At 40.3% G+C, this 23,240-nt stretch overlaps 1 protein-coding gene across 1 annotated transcript; it reads left to right on the top strand.

Moving 5' to 3' along the window:
* The first annotated feature begins 1,302 nt into the window (after positions 1 to 1,302).
* Positions 1,303 to 22,911, top strand: LOC137031046 (hydroperoxide isomerase ALOXE3-like). The gene is made up of 16 exons (XM_067401624.1): positions 1,303 to 1,345; positions 1,457 to 1,512; positions 1,616 to 1,766; positions 2,573 to 2,777; positions 6,158 to 6,239; positions 7,559 to 7,681; positions 11,266 to 11,366; positions 11,465 to 11,634; positions 11,746 to 11,889; positions 15,535 to 15,738; positions 18,301 to 18,387; positions 18,693 to 18,862; positions 19,170 to 19,291; positions 19,764 to 19,864; positions 22,005 to 22,175; positions 22,427 to 22,911. The coding sequence occupies exons 3-16, from the start codon at positions 1,623 to 1,625 to the stop codon at positions 22,604 to 22,606; spliced, it is 2,004 nt and encodes a 667-aa protein (XP_067257725.1). The 5' UTR covers positions 1,303 to 1,345; positions 1,457 to 1,512; positions 1,616 to 1,622; the 3' UTR covers positions 22,607 to 22,911.
* Positions 22,912 to 23,240: the final 329 nt, after the last annotated feature.

Below are 23,240 nucleotides of genomic sequence, written 5' to 3'. Positions count from 1 at the left end.
ACAATGTGTGTAGTGTTTTGCAAAAAGTGTGAGGCTGAGAATGTGCTTACAGTTGTGCAGATCTGAGCTGAGGTTTTGCTCCTTGAGTGTAGAGTTTCAGTAACTGTGTTATTTTTATTTTTAGTGTGTAAGCAATCATAAAAAACTGTAAGGTTGGAGCTAAACTCTGCAGGACAGCGGCTCTCTAGGACTGAACTTGTCTAACCCTGGTATGGTGGAAGGTATTGGAGTGAAAATTGTGGATGCTAATGAAACCAGTTTTGGACCAGAGCAGATAGGTGGAAATTTACATTGTCCCATATGACAGTGTATCTCATCTGCTCTGCATGCATTTGGTCTTCAGCTGTGACAATTTTGTGCAGTCTGTCTAAAATGTGAATATGTGGCCGTGTTGTAAGGGTCTAAGTTGGCATGCTGGTGGAGGACCACATTCTGTGTGATTATAACATATTTTGTGACGACCTGACGGCCGTGTTTGATCAACTGGTTTATAAGGGTGGTATTTTAGACAGCAGTGTCTAGATTTCAGTGTCTAATGTAGAGAAGTGTGTGTAGTGTTGTGCAAAAAGTGTGAGGCTGAGAATGTGCTTATAGTTGTGCAGATCTGGGCTGAGGTTTTGCTCCTTGAGTGTAAGGTTTCTGTAACTGTGTGTTATTTTTAATTTTAGTTTGTAAGCAATTGTAAAAACCAATACAATTTTCTGCAAGAAAGTTGGCTAGTACCATCTATAGACCGTAGCCATCCATCAGTCTAATTGTTTAGCCCTCTGGCTCACATTTAATAATGGTTAATGAAAGCACTGTGAATCATGGGCAGCGAGCAGTGAGTTTTTACCATCACTATCACAGGTTATAGTTAGCAACACTAAATTCCTCTTGCTATCTCCAGGTCAAGATAGAGAGGAAAATCTCAGCATTCTTTAAATAAAAGTCAAAAAGCCCCAGCCCAGTCCTCAGTCAGGAGATTGATAGAGCAAGAGGTAGATTATCTTGAGATGAGGTATGTATGAAAATGCCTCCCCCCTCAGGATTGGGGATTGCGTAATGCCTCTGGCAATGGGAAACCAGGTTGCTCAATTCTTACAATAATCATGATTTTGCAAGTCATGAGCAGAGTCAAATTCAAAAATTAAATGTCAGTGTCAAGAAACATTGCAACCAATCATAAACTTAAGTTTGAAGATGTTTCCTTATTTGGTATTCATTTTTAGACTGGGTGTCATTACAGTGATGAAAATGCATACATTACAAGAAAGATATAAAATGCTTGGAGTCTTATACTCTTGGCCTCTTCTTGTCCAGGAAATTTTGAAAGGAGCAAGATCCTTGTTTTGGCAAAAACCTGGTAATAAAACTTTTCTCCAAGATCTTTGCTACAGAGTGTTCAGTTAAAGTGTATTTAATTTTTGTAGTAATTTCTATGACATAAAATGCTCTCTCTTTACAATCAATCTAGTAGCAGATTTTACATTTCTTACAGCAGTTACATTGTGACTTCTCTGACAATTACAGGTGAGAATCTCTTTCTCTCTCTCTCTCCTTCACTTATACATTCATTGGTGGTCTCATCGTGTTCATATTTTTTTCTTAAAAATCATTGTCCATTACTTTGCAGAACAGCCATGGTGATCTACACAGTAACGGCGCACACAGGAAAGACGTTCCTGGCGGGCACCACTAGCCTCATCTACATCCAACTGCATGGAAGTGAGGCTGAGAGTGAGGAACAGAATCTGAATCGCCTTCAGGGGTTTTTGCCTGGATCGGTAAGTGCACCCCATTAAATCAACAGTAAAAGAGTTTTGGTTCAAAAACTATCAATCAGAATGCTACATTTAATGGAAGATATTTGAAAGAGTGAGTATAAAAGTTGTATGGAGTAATGATTAAAAAAAAAGCATTTTATATGTACCTTAAAATTATCTTCCCAAATGTACGATTCCGTATTAAAATAATAATAATAATAATAATAATAATAATATTGAGCAGGAGGAGGAGGAGGGGTAAAATTTGGGGAATTTGTGAGAAAGTGCAACTAGTATGGAACATGCCTGGGCAGTACAATAACCACATCGCTCCACTCTGCACTCCGACTGAACACGCTTCTCATGAATATCCAAATCATATTCATGAGCTATAGACTGTTTCTTCCATTCACAGCTGACCTCAGCCATCGAGTGAACGTTGACCCTGGATGCTCTCTGGATGATGCCTTCTTGACACGGGCTGTGGATCAGGTTCAGGTTGAATGCATAGTGAAGCGATGTGATGATTTTACTGGCCAGGAAAGTTTCAGGGTTCCACACTAGTTGCACCTCCTCACTAACATGTTTACGGTTGTGTGTGTGGCGTGATGAGGTAGCTCTACATCATTCTAATATAAAGTGATGTGGTTCCTTGACACTATTTTTCAGAGTTTTTTCCTCGCAAATTTGTGACTTTATAATCAGAATATCTGTGTTCTTTTTTCATGGAAATTTTGATTTTCCTTTTACACCCCCTCCCCCCAACCCCATATGATTATTATAACCTACAATGGCCCTAATAAGCCCTCATAAATATGTCTCTGCAGGAGCGAACAATTAAGATAAACTGTATGGCGTCCCTGGGAGAGCTCATGTCTGTAAAGCTCTACTCCAAGCCGTTTATGGGTCTTCTATACAACCAGTGGTTCTGCGATAAGATCTTGGTCAACACGCCAGAAGGTGACGAGATTTTGTTTCCGTGCTACAGCTGGCTTGACTGTGACGAGACGCTCGTTTTAAGACCAGCTAAAGGTAGGCACTTTCAATTAAGGTCATGGGAAAAATTTTCGTTTACCAGTGTAGTTGAAAGCTCAGTGGTGATATCTTGCAAATGTACTGCGTGGACACACACACACACACACACACACACACACACACACACACACACAGTTTGTCCTGAGTTGTGCCTCATTCTCAGTTTGTCCTTTTCCCTTATTGAATGCATAGGCCATATGGGAAAAGAGTCATGGACATGAAGCCAATCTGTTTAGTCAGGCTGTGATTACAGTTTTTTTCAATTGCTAACAAGCATTCAGCAATACTTAAAGTACTTTTTCTAAACTCTTAACACAGCAACACACCCACATCACACAATTAGCCAAATAGTTAATTTTTTGCCCAAAACCATATTTTGTTAAATAAATACAAACTCTACATTTCAAAATGCTAAAAACCTTTTTCAACACATTCTAACTCTATCAAAACACAGCAAACCTGATTCAAAATCGAGTCGTTCTGTCAAAACAAACAGTTACACAATACTAACAGTTGATGACATTATGAAACCTGCATTACTGTCATGTTTCAGTTCTAGCTTCAGAAAAATATGAAATCCATTGTTGTTAAAATTCAGTTTCCTTTTACTGCAGTAATAGTATAATGCATGTAAGCCATTCTACATTTTTTGTTGATTGATGAATGTGTTCATTCTTGGCAACAGAAGTGAGTCATTACATTATAGAATGTACAGTAGAAAAAGAGAAGAAGAAAGTCACAGAATTGCTCAGGGCAGCTGCTGGTCAGATGTGTCCCGTATGCAGAACTTCAGTTGATCCCTCTGTTGAAATCTCTTTCTGGTGTTGATGGTGTTTATGTTGACCATAGATGGTGTCCTCTTGGCAGCTAGTGCCCTACACAGACCACATATTCTGTAATATGGAACAGGTAGTGGAATTGTAGTAGTAAAATTGTTGTAGTATAAAGCTTTTACTGAAATGTAAACATGAAATTGCTGCCACTGATCAACAATAAATCCAACATACATGGTCTTTGGGTATTATGGAAGCTTTTTTTCCTCCACAGAATAAAAAAACATAAAAGGTTATTGTGACTTTTTATCAAAAATATTTTTTATTTTGCAATTGTGAGTTTACATCTCACAATTCTGACCTTTTTTTCTCTGAATTGTGAGATATAAACTATGAATTGAGAGAAAAAAGTCAGAATTGTGAGATAAAAAGTCAATTAATTTTTTATCACACACAGCATTTTAGAAACGTGTTAATTGACTGCATTTAAGGCCACAACAGACGGATGTTCTGCTAAATGTGTTTAGAGTTTTGAAAATGTGACTACAGATTGGACAAACGTTTGTTAGCAATTGAAAAAACCTGTAATTGATCATTTTATGATCAAATGGGGGATTGTAAGATAAATCTTATCAGCCTGATTTTTCTTTCGCTGTTCCTCCTTGTTTTCTCTCTCCTGGTCTTTAAGGCTGCAACGGTGAGAATGAAGAAGAGTTATTATTGTTTCATTACACATCTGTTTTTAATGTACAATATATACAGTACAGTCCAAAAGTTTGGAACCACTAAGATTTTTAATGTTTTTAAAAGAAGTTTGGTCTGCTCACCAAGGCTACACTTATTTAATTAAAAATACAGTAAAAACAGTAATATTGTGAAATATTATTACAATTTAAAATAACTGTGTACTATTTAAATATATTTGACAAAGTAATTTATTCCTGTGATCAAAGCTGAATTTTCAGCATCATTACTCCAGTCTTCAGTGTCACATGATCCTTCCGAAATCATTTTAATATGATGATTTGCTGCTCAATAAACATTTATGATTATTTTCAATATTGAAAACAGTTGTGTACTTTTTTTTTCAGGATTCCTTGATGAATAGAAAGTTCAAAAGAACAGCATTTATCTGAAATACAAAGCTTCTGTAGCATTATACACTACCGTTCAAAAGTTTGGGGTCAGTAAGAACTTTTATTTTTTTGAAAAGAAATTAAAGAAATGAATACTTTTATTCAGCAAGGATGCATTAAATCAATCAAAAGTGACAGTAAAGACATTTATAATGTTACAAAAGATTAGATTTCAGATAAACACTGTTCTTTTGAACTTTCTATTCATCAAATAATCCTGAAAAAAAATATTGTACACAAATATTTTGTACAATTGTACACATTAAATGTTTCTTGAGCAGCAAATCATCATATCAGAATGATTTCTGAAGGATCATGTGACACTGAAGACTGGAGTAATGATGCTGAAAATTCAGCTTTGATCACATGAATAAATTACACTTTACTATATATTCACATAGAAAACAGTTATTTTAAATTGTAATAATATTTCACAATATTACTGTTTTTTACTGTATTTTTAATTAAATAAATGTAGCCTTGGTGAGCAGACGAAACTTCTTTTAAAAACATTAAAAATCTTAGTGGTTCCAAACTTTTGGACTGTAATGTATATGTGAGTGTTTCTTGGAAAGCAGCCAAGAAAGAGTCTCTCTTTCCGGGAAGAATGGTGCCTTTAGCCAGAAGTTGAACATATTTAGACTTGTTTTTATAAATGTACCACATTCCTATATCATGTATATTCTCATTGGACAGTTGCTACACCACCCTCTGAACATTTATAAAAGCATGAGCATGAAATAAAAAATAAAAAAAGGTTTTGTGAACGGATTGGCTTCATGTCCATGACTCTTTTCCCATAGGCCTATGCATTCAATGAGTGAAAATGACAAACTGAGAATGAGGCACGACTCGGGACAATAAACAGAGATTAAAATAATCTAACACACACAAAGGTTTGTTTTGCTCTCAAAGTAGGGACACTTCTCTCCTCCTACACTACCCATCACAGAAAACTGTCTGCATTTTTACATTTTTAATAAAACAATGTTTAGTGTGTTTTTAAAGCTATTTTAAATATGAGGACTTGTGAAATGTTTCATGTTTACATCATAATACCAGTATAATACTCAGGTCATTATACAAATTTGTGTCCTCATAAATCACATGCACACACACACACGCACACACACACACGCACACACACACACACACACACACACACTTTTGAACATTTCAGATGAATTCCTTTAAGCAAACATGTGTCTCTTTATATGATAGAGAGATGTACTGTATGCAGTCATTCATGTTTTTTTTCTCACAAAGACTATGTATGTCAGAACACTGTGACTAACGATACCATTAGCCTTTTTAAAATAAAGCACATTTGTAATAAAATGAAAGTGTCAATGATGAAAAAAAATAACATGGATGACAAGTAATTGTCCTATGATCAAGTAATCATACATGCAAAATTTGCAAACAAACAAATTTAGAATTTGAATTAACATTAGCATTTGCATTTCAGCTTCACTTGTGTTCCAGGACACCAACCTAATAGCCCAAAAACAACGGATGAGGCAGCTAGAAGAGCAACAAAAGTTATTTAGGTTTGTGGGCAGCACACCAACACAAGCCGGGTGTGACAGCGAAGTGTTTGTGTCATATTACAGTTTTCATTACATGTCACACGATTTTTAAAACCTGACACTCAAACAACAGAACCACACACCAAATCTGCAAAACCACACAGTAATTCTCGGCCTTTGACTCATTTTTCAATTTCATAAAACCCTTTTTGCAAAACACAACACACAATTCTCTATGTAACACACAAAAACTTAACAGGAAGTATCTTGATTTTCTTTTTCAAACACAACCAATCAAAATGCCACACTAATTCATCAGTGCCTCACACTAACTCCTCACATGTGCAAACACCAACCAATCATGGCTTTAGAATAATCCTATAAATAGGCCAAAGGTCAAGTTATAGGTTTTGAACAACTTTTCTGTTGTCTACTTGCTTCTATATTCATCATTTCTAAACCCCATTGAGGATTTTTTTTTTCTCCACATGGTGCTGGAAAGTGCATGATCGTTGCCACTATGTCAACATAACACTTCTCCAGGCAATGGATGAGACATGTGGAGACACTGACCCTGTGACTGGGTTTCCATGTTTTATGGGGACATTCCACTGGCATTTTTATACTGTATACATTTTATATTCTCTTCCCCTACACTAACCTTACCACTAGACCTACCCATGACAGAAAACATTCTGCTATTTTAGATGTTCAGAAAACATAATTCTGTATGATTTATGTATAAGCTTGTTTCCTCATGGGGACTTACTTTACCTGTGGGGACACACATACGCACCATTCCTTTGGAATATTCACCTTTTTCAAAATTATGCTAGTTTTTTTGGTTGCTAGTTTTTTTGGGTCTAACTACACATGGTTGATGTATTTATTTTCTTTTGTACTGTACAATACTGTATTGACAACCACAAATGCTCGCAGTAAAAAAAAAAGTTTCAATCCTGCTTTCGTGCTTACCATGAATTTTTCAACATCTCTCTGCCAATTACTTTCAATCTTGTACAGAAATGTACGTAGCAGCTTATGAAAGAAGAGCTTTAGGCTTTGAATAACTGTGTGTATACGATATATCCAAAAATAGAATATTATGGCAAATGTGTTTGTTTGCAAAATAAGACAAATGTTTGCTTTTGAGATGTGTTTGTGATATTTTGAATGCAGTGTTTCATTTTGCAAGAGATGTGAGGCATTTTGTGTGTGCAATTCTTGGATTTGTGTGTAAAGTTTTGAAAAAAGAGACAAAGTTTTGAAAATGTGTGCAAAATAAATTCTATAAAATTAAATTCCTTCTGTTGAAATATGTTTGAATATTCCACTCTCAGGTGGCGCGTGTATGCTGAGGGCACGCCCCAAGTTATCGATTACGAGACTTCCGTCGCTCTCCCAGCTGAAGTCCGATTCTCTTTCGCAAAGGAATCTGATTTTTACTACAGTGCTGGAAAGCAGTAAGTGACCTTGTCTTTTAACACTCCTGTAGTGTTCATCTCTTTGTTACACACTGTAGAAGCCATACGGTTACTAATGTTGTTATTCACTGTCTATATGTTACTACATTTCTCTACTTCCACTTTAAAGGGGATGAATTTCACCCATTTTGGGAGCCATTACTCACACTGTTCAGCATTTGCTGCAACCAATATTGGGTTTTTAGAACAACACGACCATAAAAATGTAGGTAAACAGCTGAAAAGGTGTCGACTCTAATTTCAGTTACAAGCAATGTGGAATGTAGGCCTATTCATGGTTAATCTTTGCCATTTAGGCTGCCTCTTCCAGAACACATTTATCGGTAATGAGGGAGAAGACAGATTCTCGTGCTTAAAATATATCTGTCAGGGGAGTGCCCTTTTTTTTAGGTCAGAGCAACTGCCCCTCAAAATTCCTGTGCACATCCCTGTGTCAGACAACAGATGGGAACAAGAGGGTAAGTATTCAACACGTAGTTTATTCAGAGACAGAGGCACGAACACAGGAACAACACAGGTGAGTAGTTCGTAAGTATGAGCACGTAGAGTATAGTCACTTAGCTGAACAATCACAGAGTCCTTTCTCTTTTGCTAAAGATTCAACGTGGGAAGACAAGACTTGACGAAGGAGTGGAAACAAGGATACATCGGATGAGGTTAGGAGTCCAGTTATGTATAAACAAGACCAGACACAGAGGTGAGGGAAGTGAGTGTTCTTATAGTGCTGGTGTGATGAGGTGCAGTTGCTGCTGATCAGTACTCTGGTGATTGTGAACGAGTGGGCGGAGCGTGGAGATCCGGTGTGGATGTGCATTGAGTTAAGGTGGCAGGAACTGACTCTGTGACAGTACCCCCTCCTCCATGGGCGGCTCCTGACAACTGGATGGGATGACGACGACGGGGTCTACCTTGACCCCGAGGAGCAGGACGGTCAGGATGGTCATGGTGGACCTGTGTCAGAAGAGAAATCGCTGGTTAAGGCCTTCTTTGATGTACTCCTCCATGGCCTTTTGCTCCGGGATGGACAATGCGTAAACTCTGCCCTTAGGTAAAGTAGCCCCAGGTAGAATGTCGATGGCACAGTCCCATGGCCGATGAGGTGGAAGCTGGGTAGCCAATCGCTTGCTGAAAACATCCTGGAACGCCTGGTATTCTGGAGGGATTTCAACCTTAAGATCAGTCTCTGGACTTTCAATGGAAGTTGACAGAAGAGGAACATACTTGTAATTGAAGGACTGTGGTTTCTTGATCGTAGACAGGCAGGAATGGAAACATGTGTCACCCCATTTCAGGATTTCCCTGGTGTTCCATTGGACTTGAGGAAGATGTTGTGTTAACCAGGGGCGTCCCAGGATGATGTCAGCAGTGGATCCCTCCAGCATCATGAACATGATTTCCTCCGAATGCAGGCAGCCGATGCGGAGCGTCAGGGTGGAGGAGAAGTGTGTGATGCAACCACGGCCCAGTGGTTTTCCTTGAATGGTTTGTATTCGAAGATCTTGTTGACATCGTTTACGGTGTATGTTGAGTTTCTGAAGAACTTGGGTGCTGATGAAGTTTTCTGCTGATCTAGAATCTAGGAGGGCTTGCGCTGAAACACAGACGTGAGAGTTTAACAGATGGACTTTAGTTCTTGTAAGAGGTGAAATTCGAGCTGGAACTTTGATAGTACTCACCGCTGGGCGTGGAGGTCGAATGGGACACATGGCGATGACGTGTCCTTCTCCCCCACAGTAGAGACACAGGCACTGGAAAAACCTTCATTGACGCTCCGCTCGGGTGAGGCAGAAGGAATCTACCTGCATTTGTTCAGGTGCTGGAGTGGCGACAGATGGTGAGGCAGACAGAGAACTGACAGCAGGTGGAGATACAGAACATGCTGATATACGTTGAGCCACACGTATGGACTTTTGAATCAGACATTCGAGACCCATAGTGTCATCGTACACGACCATTAACTCCTTTACTTTCTAAGTGAGTCCTTGGCGAAAAGCGGTAATTATCATAATTATCAGCGGTAAGTTTCATTCCAACCGCTGGCAGCCGCCAATGTGAGGAAGCGGAGTGCACACATACTCACAGAGAGATAATAAACGCCACCCTGGCACGTTCCGTTGTGAAGAGATGGGACTGTGCTTCCAGATACAACAAGCATTGTAGTAGGAACCCGCTGCAGTGCTCCACCCTGCTGGAAAATGTCGCTGGTCGGGACCGGCAGAGGCAGCTGAAGAAGATGTTGCAGCGGGTGCTGGGTGAAGGAGTGCTTGGTGGATAGCGTGCACGAGGTTGGGAGTGACTGCTGGTGATGTGCTCGTGGACGGTGTTGTGAGGGAGGATCGCACCTCGTTCACCAGAGAGGTAAACATATCCGGGGTGCGATTCTCACCTGTGTTCATGGAGCTCTGCACGAGGTCTGGTCTTCTGTCAGACAACAGATGGGAACAAGAGGGTAAGTATTCAACACGTAGTTTATTCAGAGACAGAGGCACGAACACAGGAACAACACAGGTGAGTAGTTTGTAAGTATGAGCACATAAAGTATAGTCACTTAGCTAAACAATCAGAGTCCTTTCTCTTTTACTGGAGATTCAACATGGGAAGACAAGACTTGATGAAGGAGTGGAAACAAGGATACATCAGATGAGGTAAGGAGTCCAGGTATGTATAAACAAGACCAGACACAGAGGTGAGGGAAGTGAGTGTTCTTATAAGGAGTGATGAGGGTGTGATGAGGTACAGGTACCGCTGATCAGTACTCTGGTAATTGTGAACGAGTGGGCGGAGAGTGAAGATCCGGTGACAATGTATGTTGAGTAAAGGTGGCGGGAACTGACTCTGTGACAATATTACTGTTACAACTGTGTCTGAGTGTTAGTGTAGTTACACATACTGCGTGGCATCTGTTTTTCATTAGATTAACTGTTTACCTTTTCCCACCTACGATTTACAAATTTCTGTTGCATCTGGGTTACACGGACTCAAGCACCACAGGAGACATAAGTTATATTGGTGACGTAGAGGCAATGTCGGTCTATTACTTTGGAGTATGCTTTATTCAAAATGAACTGTGATAAATGTTTAAGGATTCACCATGTATACTCAGCTAAAAGCAGGCAACCCAATGTAATGGTAACTCCAGAGATGCATTTAAAGAGTTCATAAGTAGTGGGCCCATGACAGCAAGCTTAACCGTTTCACCATTATTGTTCGGACAATGGACTGCATCAATGTTTTTTGTTTGTAGGTTAGCCTAAATATGGTGTGTTTTAGTTATAGATTGCAATGGTGGAAATGCTGAATATTTACAGCTAGATTTAATTTTATGTATACTTTATTTTAAAATTAACTGTGGTGATATAAAAACATGATCTATGTATATTCAGTGTATTTTGCATGTAAGTGGATGGCATTAGCAAAATAGCTTTGTCTTATTGAAGACAATAATAATATAATATCTAATAGTAACTACAAAGATGCTCACAACTAATTAGGATGGATCATAGGTGGTATATCAAGGTCAGTTCCAGTAATAATGTTTGTATCTGTGTATTTTGTGTGTGTAGGTTAGCTGCTCTGAAGCTAACTGGATTAGCTGACAGCAGAAAATCGTGGGAAAGCCTCAGCCAACTGGAAGTAATTATTTGTGAAAGAGGGAAAACCATTGGTACTCATCTTAAACAAATTAACTGTTCAAAATGACTGTATTGCAAATAAAATACTGTCTGTACAGTAGCATATGTTCTGACATAGCATGCTTTGCAGAATATGTTCAGGAGCACTGGGATGAGGACGAGTTCTTTGGCTACCAGTTTCTGAATGGCCTCAATCCAATGATGATCCAGCGCTGCTCAAAGCTGCCCGAGAATTTCCCCGTCACAGACGACATGGTCAAAGACTCCCTAAGAGGGAGCAGCTTGGAGCAGGAGATGAAGGTACACTACTTGCTACTGCCATGATTTGGAATTACTGGGTCTGGTTTGCATTGGTTTTATCTAATTTTCTGTGTTTCTTCATTATTTGGTGTGATCTACCACCACACCCAGAAAGGGAACATCTTCCTGTCTGACTATAAGATGTTGGACGAGCTGGTGGGAAATGTAGTGGGTGGCAGGCAGCAGTATCTCACAGCTCCCCTGGTCCTGCTGTACTGTAACCCTCATGGCATTATGCTGCCTATCGCCATTCAGGTGAGTATCTTGCATTTGAAGTGCAGAAATACATGGGTTATGCATATAACCTTGGTTCTCTGAGTGAGAACAAGTGATGTCCCCCTGTATGAGATATTGCTCCTTGATCATGTCCCATCTGAAGCCAATTTTAACTTTGCTGTGTAGTAGCAGCATGATGATTCTCGTTCAAAACACTTTGACGTCAACCTGTATGGGAGATTTCTAGCACAGCGCCTCAGTGAATGACAGTACAAGCACAATCCCGATATATGCCAGCTGCTTCAAGAATCGCTATTCTGGTCAAAGCCAAGCCAGAAAGAGAGGAGGGAGCAGTTGGTGTCAGAGGTGGTGAGGATGGAGAACGAGCACTACAGCATCAAGGCTGTGTCTCAGAGACACCAAGGGGGATGAACAACTTGGGAAGGTGTCATCGGCCGTACCATCAGTAAGGCGGATCTGTGGAAGATGCCACAAGCAAGGCTAAGCTTCCTAATCAGAACCACATATGACACATTCCCTTGCCCCCTTAATCTGCGCCTGGAAGAGCCAGGAAGGCAGCTGCTTTCCCAATAGCATTACAGGTGGAGACACGGCCAGGTCCTGGGCAGCCTGGAGGTGTGTCAGGCAGCAGTGCCATAGCTGCGGTCATTGCTCTGAGCACCAGAGTAAGGTCCCACAGAGGGACCGTAACAGAGGGAGGAGGCTGTGATCGACAACCACCTTTGAGAAATCACGTAGCCAGCGAATGCGAACCTGGAGTAACTCCACCCCAACCTACAGTGGGTACGGAAAGTATTCAGACCCCCTTAAATTTTTCACTCTTTGTTATATTGCAGCCATTTGCTAAAATCATTTAAGTTCATTTTTTTCCCTCATTAATGTACACACAGCACCCCATATTGACAGAAAAACACAGAATTGTTGACATTTTTGCAGATTTATTAAAAAAGAAAAACTGAAATATCACATGGTCCTAAGTATTCAGACCCTTTGCTCAGTATTTAGTAGAAGCACCCTTTGATCTAATACAGCCATGAGTCTTTTTGGGAAAGATGCAACAAGTTTTTCACACCTGGATTTGGGGATCCTCTGCCATTCCTCCTTGCAGATCCTCTCCAGTTCTGTCAGGTTGGATGGTAATTGTTGGTGGACAGCCATTTTTAGGTCTCTCCAGAGATGCTCAATTGGGTTTAAGTCAGGGCTCTGGCTGGGCCATTCAAGAACAGTCACAGAGTTGTTGTGAAGCCACTCCTTCGTTATTTTAGCTGTGTGCTTAGGGTCATTGTCTTGTTGGAAGGTAAACCTTCGGCCCAGTCTGAGGTCCTGAGCACTCTGGAGAAGGTTTTCGTCCAGGATATCCCTGTACTTGGCCGCATTCATCTTTCCCTCGATTGCAACCAGTCGTCCTGTCCCTGCAGCTGAAAAACACCCCCACAGCATGATGCTGCCACCACCATGCTTCACTGTTGGGACTGCATTGGACAGGTGATGAGCAGTGCCTGGTTTTCTCCACACATACCGATTAGAATTAAGGCCAAAAAGTTCTATCTTGGTCTCATCAGACCAGAGAATCCTATTTCTCACCATCTTGGCAAACTCCATGCGGGCTTTCATGTGTCTTGCACTGAGGAGAGGCTTCCGTCGGGCCACTCTGCCATAAAGCCCTGACTGGTGGAGGGCTGCAGTGATGGTTGACTTTCTACAACTTTCTCCCATCTCCCGACTGCATCTCTGGAGCTCAGCCACAGTGATCTTTGGGTTCTTCTTTACCTCTCTCACCAAGGCTCTTCTCCCCCGATAGCTCAGTTTGGCCGGACGGCCAGCTCTAGGAAGGGTTCTGGTCGTCCCAAACGTCTTCCATTTAAGGATTATGGAGGCCACTGTGCTCTTAGGAACCTTAAGAGCAGCAGAAATGTTTTTGTAACCTTGGCCAGATCTGTGCCTTGCCACAATTCTGTCTCTGAGCTCTTCAGGCAGTTCCTTTGAACTCATGATTCTCATTTGCTCTGACATGCACTGTGAGCTGTAAGGTCTTATATAGACAGGTGTGTGGCTTTCCTATTCAAGTCCAATCAGTATAATCAAACACAACTGGACTCAAATGAAGGTGTAGAACCATCTCAAGGATGATCAGAAGAAATGGACATCACCTGAGTTAAATACATGAGTGTCACAGCAAAGGGTCTGAATACTTAGGACCATGTGATATTTCAGTTTTTCTTTTTTAATAAACCTGCAAAAATGTCAACAATTCTGTGTTTTTCTGTCAATATGGGGTGCTGTGTGTACATTGAGGAAAAAAATTAACAAATGATTTTAGCAAATGGCTGCAATATAACAAAGAGTGAAAAATTTAAGGGGGTCTGAATACTTTCCGTACCCACTGTATATGACATTCTTAAATGGACGCTTTTGTAAAGTAAAGAAAATAAACAGGGTGCGCTTTCAGCCGTCTTTCTCTGTGATAATCATTCTGAAACACTTCTTAAAATGAATTGAAACTCAGTGAATAGTTATCACAAAAAAATAAAACATATGTCTAAAGAAAACTGTTTATATAAAAAATGTTTACTTTTAAATAAAACAATTCACATTTAAAACAAATATTCCCCTGCAATGTAATCTGTTTGAAACTAAAGAGATTAAAGAGCCAGTTTTTCCTGGCTGCAGCTAATAATGTTAATGTGATCACACCCACACGCAGAAGGCTACTGTAATGTGCTGAGGCCATCTATAAAAAATGGTAAATGCCCACATGCCTTAAAACATCAACAAAGGCTACAACACATATAGTACAGTACATACTGTAGAAATGTAATGTTGGAGCGGGATTTTAGCGAACATCGTTTTCCCGGTGAGCGTGTGCGGTACACGAGAGGAGCGCTCGCTTGGGCCGTGAGTGGAGCGCGCTGGCATAGAACAGAATATCGTCACACCGCTCCGCTTCGCTCACATGCTCTGCTCCGTGCCCAGACAGAACACACACAGGAGATGAGGGTCGGCGCGGTGAATGAGCCGTCCGCATGGCGGCGGACACCTCTTGAAGTTCTTCAAATCCATGCTTGAAGACGGCTCGACTAGGGACAGAAGTCTGCTGGAGATGATAACACTTAAAAGTCTTCAAACATTCTAACCCGGGAATGCTTAAGTGCAATGAAGAGGATTTCCAACAGCCTCAGCTGTCTAGGACAAATTGAAAAAGTGAAAGAGGCAGAACCATTGGCGTGTACCAGCTTTAAAACTGACGCGGCTGTAGTGGGATTAGAATTTGTTCAGATGGGAAATGTTCAAAAAGGGATATCCCATACAGGGTGACGTCGAAGTGCAGAGGACCTGGGGATACCTGGGCACCAAATGTCATAAATACAGATGAATAAATCTTTAAAGATGAGGTAAACAATCTAATTATTAAAAAGAAACAAAGAAAAGGTGAAATGTAATGTACAAATGATGAGTAGGCAGAATTGTCTGAATAATTAAACATTAAATAAACCTTTTTTTTAATTGGCCTTTTTTTTTTTTGCCAATTTCTTCATAGAGTAATTATGACAGATGCCATGGAAATCCTTTATCATTTTCTTGAAAAAGGGAAAAATCATAACCTAGATTCCCTCAGGAACCATTTGTACAATTTTCACGCATGTTCAAATTTAATCTGCACAGTTAAAGCAAGAGCCCGGCAAAGAGAATCCCATCTTCCTCCCAACGGATTCAAAGGCTGACTGGAAACTGGCCAAGATCTTCGTCCGAAATGCAGAGTTTGGTGTTCATGAGGTCGACTTTCACCTACTGAGAACTCACCTGCTGGCAGAAGTGTTCACCATGGCGACGTTGCGCAATCTTCCCTCTCCACACCCTCTCTACAAGGTATTGAATCTGTCACACATGAGTTGGTTTGACGTGTTAACGGTGAGGGCTCTGAGGAAAACAGGGGCATGTTCCAGACATGCCACATCCACAGAGAGAGAATGATAGCGAGTTAAATAATGTATGTTTTCTACTATTTGACGGTAGGGGAGTTTTTGCAGTTGTAGTCTGTGGTCTCAGAGATGTTGCTTTGTGAAAAAGCCTCCCCTTCACGATTTGCCTTTTGGAGAGTGTGACTGACTCATCTATAGCCTGAGGACACTGACCACACAGAGCATTAGCAGGGCTCTACACGGCTCTCCCATTTCACTCGCATTTGCTCCCGAAAGCAACTGCGTGCAACTGTACTGTAGGCGAAATCTGCCTCTTGCTGCTCTGAATTGAGCAGACACATTCAGTTTTAACTGTAGCATCTATTTTCTAACTAAACGAAATGATTATTATTACCATAACAAAATCAAAACGACGGTGGGGGCGGTGTCGCGGTCATGGTGGGCAAGTGATATAACCAGTGTTGCTGTTGAACACAGTTGATCTCATATATATCTGTAAGTTAAGTACTATCACATGAGTATACTCCTGTTTCTCTGAGAGATGGCATGATTGCAAATGTGATACTTACTGATCTGACTGAAGTCCAATACACAAGCTGATATTAAGTGATTTAACATTAGCCATGATACTGTTGGTTCAGACAAAGCCACACCAGAACTGTTGCGCATCTCCAAGCGACGGCGATTTCTGACTCGCACTTGCACTTGCTGTTTTTTTTTTTCATATTTACATTTAATTTCATATTTACACTTTACATAGATTTTTTTTTACTTAAAATATTAAACTTTTAAAGATTTATTTATTTATTTATTTTTTTTACATATTTCTAAATTCAAAAAATATACTTAAAAACATTCATACAACATTATTTACCAATGAGCAGCATTAGCAGTCTATGCAAATGTCTAAGTACCACTTCTGCAGTGCAAAGACGGATTATTAGATGATTTCTTTTGACAGTCTGATTGGGTCTTATTGTTGTAATTGAATTTATTGTTTAACATTTTAAAACTTGAAGAAATTGATTAAATATGATGTATACATTTAAAGGGGGGGGGGGGGTATCACACACAGTTTCTGCCCATCTGAGTTCCTATAGAGTAGTAGTGCATCCTTCATATCTCCAAAAAGTCTTTAGTTTAATCATATTTATAAAAGATCCATACGCTGTGCCGAGTATTTCCGAAAACAGCCGAGCTCCTGGAAGCCGTGCCATGTGAGCAGAGCTAAAGAGTCACGAACACACGCAGCTTTTGTGTAGAGATCGTCTGCACGCTATCAATGGTCAGCTAAACAACTGTATTTAAACACACACATTATTCATGGATAACTTTTGAATCACTATAATGAATATATTGTATGAATGATGAATAATGAATTTATTAATTCACTACGTTCATGTTGTTTACATTATACGCACTCAGGCACCTATTGCCAACAAAACAGACATTTGATGCAGTTTTACTCCTGCTGTTCCGACTCCTGACCGGGATCATTACCGCTCCATCCTTCAGTTTCAAACGATCTGTAAATCCAGCGCTGAACTGGGCCTTGTTCATGAAACCATAAGCGCCGATCCTGAGAGCTCGAGCAGCCACGGAAAAACACGAGATATTCTCCATTCATTTTAACCAATAAAAAAGTGATTGTAACGATCAGTTTCTATGGTTATTTTAATAACAAATGTCGAGAGTTCATCAATGTATTGCGTGAGAACAAAATTCTGAGCTCCACTTTAATGCTGGATTCTTTGGGAAACAAGGTTAGTTTTCCCTCACAACCAAAAACACACTTCTTTGGTGACATTGTTGATTTCGTGCAGTCCTGTGACGTGTGCAACGCTGCCGACGACTTCTGAAAACCTGACCGCACATTGATAGGCATGCTATTGCTCTCTCGCTCTGGTCGACGCGTGCGCGAGCCCTTCCGGGAGAAGTGCCCGTACAAGGAATGACGTCACTTAGGCTGATGCTCAAAAAACATTATCCGAAATCTGTGACGATTTGGAAGAGAATTTTTGGAACAGAAATACTCCGTCATACGTCCAACTCTTGTTTTGAAACTTTGGCCTTTAGCATGAGAATCCAACTCTAACAGTGTAAATAAGGCAGAATGCATGAAATAGCATTATACCCCCCCTTTAATAAGATTAGAAAAATTGCTCTTATAATGGTACAAATGCCCCAGGGAATTAATTTAAAGGGGCAAATGTTGCCCTGTAATGGGAAAGTTAATGTCTGGTTTTGATCAGAAAGTGCTCCAAAAGAAAATGTTACCGTAGTGCCCTGATTGGGTACATGAGGGCTCACGAATGTCTCACTCAAACCCATTCATCTTCCTGTAACTTTTTTTAAGTCACCTACAAAAGAAGGCTTGCGGGTACAGACACACACACACACACACACACACACACACGAAATTAAAATTCCTTATTCATTCATATATTTTTATCTTCAAAGGATGTGAAGCCGATGAATGCAAATCTCTTACATACTTTTCCACTTGTAGCTCCTCTTTCCCCATATCCGATACACGCTCCAGATCAACATCATGGCCCGGAATGGCCTGATATCCAAGGATGGGGCCCTTACCCTGGTATGCATATTACATTGGTTAATAGCCACTAAATGTTCAATCTTCAATTATAATTCAATACACTTTTTTGTTGAATTCAGCAAATTTCTCCTCATGATCCTAGCTACCTGCAGACATATCTTGTAAGATTGATAAAAATGCATAAATATTTAATGTTCAATCTACTGCAATCTACTCTTTACCTAAATTTATTATTGTTTTTTTTTTTTTTAACTTTGGTGGAAATTTGTGTTTCCAGTACTTGGTTTACAGCCTTTAACCTAACGTTATGTCTCGTGTCTCTCCGTTAATGATTCTTCTCGCAGCACGCAGGAGTAGGTGGAGAGTCATTGGTAAAGCTGCTGAAGCGTGCTACTGCCTCGCTGACCTACAGCGCCCTCTGTCTTCCTGATAACATCTCTGAGAGAGGCCTGGAGAGTGTTCCCCACTTCTACTACAGAGATGATGGGATGAAACTGTGGAATATCATCAACAAGTATGACTACCATTGGAGTTTAGTCTAGTGTTTTTTTTTATAGGCATTATGCTTTATACTCTCTAACTATGTGTGTGTTACATAATACATCCAGATTTTTAGGGCTGAACTAATACATCCTGGTGCACTGATTCATATTTCAACAAATACAGTGTCTGTTATACAGGTTCATGGGTTTTATAGTCAGTAAGCACATGCTGTACATGTACTGTGCTGCAGATCGCTTTGAATAAATTCCAGCTTAAGAAATGACTGCAAAGCAAATCTACCAAACCTCGAAAACATCTGACAGTGTGGTTGCTTACAGGTTTGTTGCGGCTCTCCTGTCACACTACTATCAAAGTGATGCACACGTGCAGAAGGACACAGAGCTCCAGCAATGGATCAGTGAGATATTCACCAATGGCTTCCTGGGAAGAGATGGCTCAGGTCTGTTAACATTTATCCAAAGTGACTCAAGTGAGGAATACAACAAGTGATTAATCGTGAAGAGGCAAATAGACACAAGACGTGCTCACAATACAGGTTTCAGACATTGTTTAGAGTAGCATAAGCTAGAATAGGCAGCAATTAAAGGGAATGAAATGGGATAGACCAATGAGTATGCATTTCCAAAGGAGCTGTTGCCATATCAGGACATTTAATCCAACAAAGTTTTCTTTTCTGTTTTTGTGTTCAGCTCAGTATTTGCACAGCATAGACACTGTCATTCACCGTATCATGGAAAAGAACTGAACCAGGTCAACAGACAAAAGAAGTTTATAGTTTATGGCTCTACTCTCCATTCCATTTGTTCGTGTGTGTGTGTGTTTGTGAATGTGTGTGTGTGTGTGCGCTTGTGCACATATAAACATCCTAAACGGAGTTCCTCACAGAAACAGCCTTTCATTCTTCTTCCCAGGAATACCATCATCTCTTCAGACTGTGACAGAGCTCGTCAAGTTTGTCACCATGGTGATCTTCACTGTATCAGCCCAACATGCCTCTGTAAACAATGGACAGGTCAGTTAGTTCAAGTCGATTCTCTTCCAGTCACTCAGAGCCATTAAATCTGCAATCTGTGACCTTGATCCCATACACTTCCTCAAATCCGGCGTATTGCTCCATACATTCCTCTAGCTGTCCGTTCAGTGTCCGAGCTAAAAAGCCCCTCTGTTGTCCTGACTCTGTGAAACAAACATAGTGGTTTGGACTGAGCCATAAACAACGTCAGCCAATCAAGCTTCAGGAGCATGAAGGGGAGGGGTTTCAGTTGATTGGCTATTTGTCACGTAATAAACACTGGATCCAAAAGCGAGATTTAATTGTTTACTTAGTCCACACACAAACAAGGCAGGATGGTCAGAGGATTTCAGCAACCGGCTTTGGGTGGCGACCAGACTCCAGCAGACAGCTATCCAGAGAAACACGGCTGGCTGAGAATCCACACTCGAATAGACAAAGGGAGAACTGCTGGAGACACGAGACCACAGAAGTGAACAACAGAACAACCTGACAAGGAAACACAGCAAACGCAGGACTACATATAGGACTGATTAACAAGACGCACCTGTGAGCTGATCAGCGTCATTAGTCACCATAGCAACGCTAATGACTAACTGACACTGACCATAGACATCATATAGGTAGACGCCCTATTGGCCGCTGGGCGATGAGATTTGCGGCCGCCATCTTAGACCGGTCGTACTCCTAAGCTGTGTCCCAGTTCGCCTACTTATACTACGTCCTAAAAGCATTTACTGTTTTTGTAAAGAAAAAGTACATACTTTTGAGTGTGTAGCAGAAGAGTATGCAAGCTTTGGGACATACTACCTCGTCATAACTGCATCTTTAATTGACGTTTCCGTCGCTTATTTACGCAACCTATAACTGTTTAAACTACCCTGTCAATCATCTTGTCACAGTTAAAATCCTCCACATTCAATTAAATTTATTTTCCTACCATTTCGGAGAGAAATGTAGTCGCACGTTGATCTGCCAGTCATGGGTCTTTCATGCAGAGAATTCTCCTCATCTTTGCATAATGATGCATTTAAAAATTAATGACCAACGCATCATTATAAAAGTACACAATGCTGTTGCAGATGAAATATAATGTGGATAACATGTAATTAATATCTTTTCGTCAGGTTATATTGATTATTAATTATTCAAGCCCCTTTATCTTAACCGCTCTGCTTAACCGTCGAACCTCGCAAGTGTTTTCCACATAACTTACTATTCAGATCAGAAAGAAGTTCGAAAGCACTTGTTAGAATGCGCTCAAAGCACGAAACTTACTTTTAGCGTTAGGTAACGTTAATGCCTATTACCAACACAATCCAATCTGAATTTAATACATACATTGTTCGACCGGACATAACTGTTATTTGTGTTTGTGCACGTGATATCAGGAAGCAATGTATTCACACATGACGGCAAAGCGCAAATCGAGTTACCCCTCCCACTTCTGCTAGTATTACTGAGATATTTACTGCAACTATCTGTTTCTGCTTCTTTATCATATTTATAGTGTGTGATTTATAAATTACCTTATATCCTACATCACATATTTGATTTTGGACGTCTGGTCATTTTATATCTTATATCAGAATATTATATAACTGTTAAGCCTACTATGAATATTAAAATACACTGAACAATGTGTCCTGTATCATAGCTACATGAATGACCTGTGCAGCAAAAAAACCCGCGTCAAAATCAGTTAAGTATTCAGTGAGATATGATTAATTAAAAGCGCTGACAGCTCACTGCACCTGTCAAACAAGTTAGGGTTAGATGGTGCAAGATGGCGGCTCCACGGCTCGTCCGTGCCAATAGGCAGTAGCGTTCGATAGGGCGTCTACCTATATGATGTCTATGACACTGACAGCAGCACAACACAAACACACACACACACACACACACACGTAGACAGAGCAAGAATGCGTCAGTGAACCCATGAACCGTGACTCTATTGAGCTTGAATATCAACAACCTTTCACGAAGATGCTTTAACCTCCTAGAGCAAATAATCCACAATGCCAAGAAAAACCTGTCCATATCCACTTTTCATGCCTTAAGGGATGTTAATTATGTGCTCGTATAATTCTTTGTGAATATTTGGCTTATGTCACATTTTCCACCGATTCTTTCCCCACAGTTTGAGTTTGGCGGCTGGATGCCGAACTACCCCACTGCCCTCAGAAATCCCCCTCCCAAGGTGAAAGGTCAGACCACTGAGGACTCGATCCTGGAGACCCTGCCTGATGTGGGCACCACGGTGAACGGGATGGCTGTCCTGAGACTGCTGAGCAAGGATTCTGCAGACCATGTGAGTTTGTACATCATCAGGGCACATGTTCAGTATGCCATCATGTTACTGTAGATGACAATGGCTCAATTACACGGCTTCCGTTCCTCTGGTGTGCTTTACCTGACGCTTACATTATAAAGGACATTCAACACACTGTAAGCATAGTGTTGCAGTGGCACTTTAAGAATATTAGTGTGCTGTCATAAACATGTTTACTATCAACATGTTATTTATGATTTATGATTACAATCTTATTACCCTGTCCGTAGTTCCCTCTGGGATATTTCCCAGAAAATCTGCATGATGAAGACATCCCCTGCAAGCTCATCGAAGAGTTTCAGAAGGATCTGAGGGAGCTGTCGGATCTCATCGAGGAGCGGAACAAGATGTTGGAGCTTCCCTACATCTATCTGAACCCCAAAAATGTGGACAACAGTGTAGCCATCTGAAAGGATACAGTCGTCCTTCTTAATATGTTTGTCTTTCTATTAATAGCTTTGTCAATACAAATAAAGACCAAAGCTAAAATAACTCAAAGTGAGATCATGGATATTGCCTATCAGAGAAAATAAATAATGTGAAAGGCAATGCTTGCATTAAACTTGTTTAGAGATATAAGTTTTTACAACAGTGCTGCCATCTAGTGACATAAACCAATACAATCCATTGCATAAAAAATGTATAATTCTTTTTCAAATTATTCGCATGGTTACTGTAAACTCTGTCATATATTACACACTAGTGTGAAAAACTAAAACAGTCCCATCTTTGTTGCTTGTGCCTTTGTGTTACAGTACAAAATACAGTATGATGCAATTAACTTGTGTTGTCACAGTGTGTGTGTGTGTGTGTGTGAGTGACTCCTATAGTGTGTGTGTGTGTGTGTGTGTGTGTGTGAGTGACTCCTATAGTAGAAGAATCGTTTCTTTAGTAAACTACATTACCCATGAATCCCTGCAGCCGGCTCTAAACCATACAGGAAAACGCATGGATTTACCCACACATCTGCTTCTAATCATCACATATATGCTCATTTAGCACATGAACGCATTTACTCTGATTGCCGTATTGGCATTAAGACGA

This window comes from Chanodichthys erythropterus, chromosome 11 (genome assembly GCF_024489055.1).
Source record: "Chanodichthys erythropterus isolate Z2021 chromosome 11, ASM2448905v1, whole genome shotgun sequence".
Classification (NCBI taxonomy): domain Eukaryota; kingdom Metazoa; phylum Chordata; class Actinopteri; order Cypriniformes; family Xenocyprididae; genus Chanodichthys; species Chanodichthys erythropterus.
This window is presented reverse-complemented; position numbering and strand designations above follow the sequence as displayed.

Coding starts and splice junctions, on each gene's coding strand:
- LOC137031046 (XM_067401624.1), top strand. CDS start 1,623: ATGGTGATCTACACAGTAACGGCGCACACAGGAAAGACGTTCCTGGCG. Junction 2,778..6,157: donor CGTTTTAAGACCAGCTAAAG/GTAGGCACTTTC, acceptor TTTGCATTTCAG/CTTCACTTGTGTTCCAGGAC. Junction 11,367..11,464: donor TGAAAGAGGGAAAACCATTG/GTACTCATCTTA, acceptor CATGCTTTGCAG/AATATGTTCAGGAGCACTGG.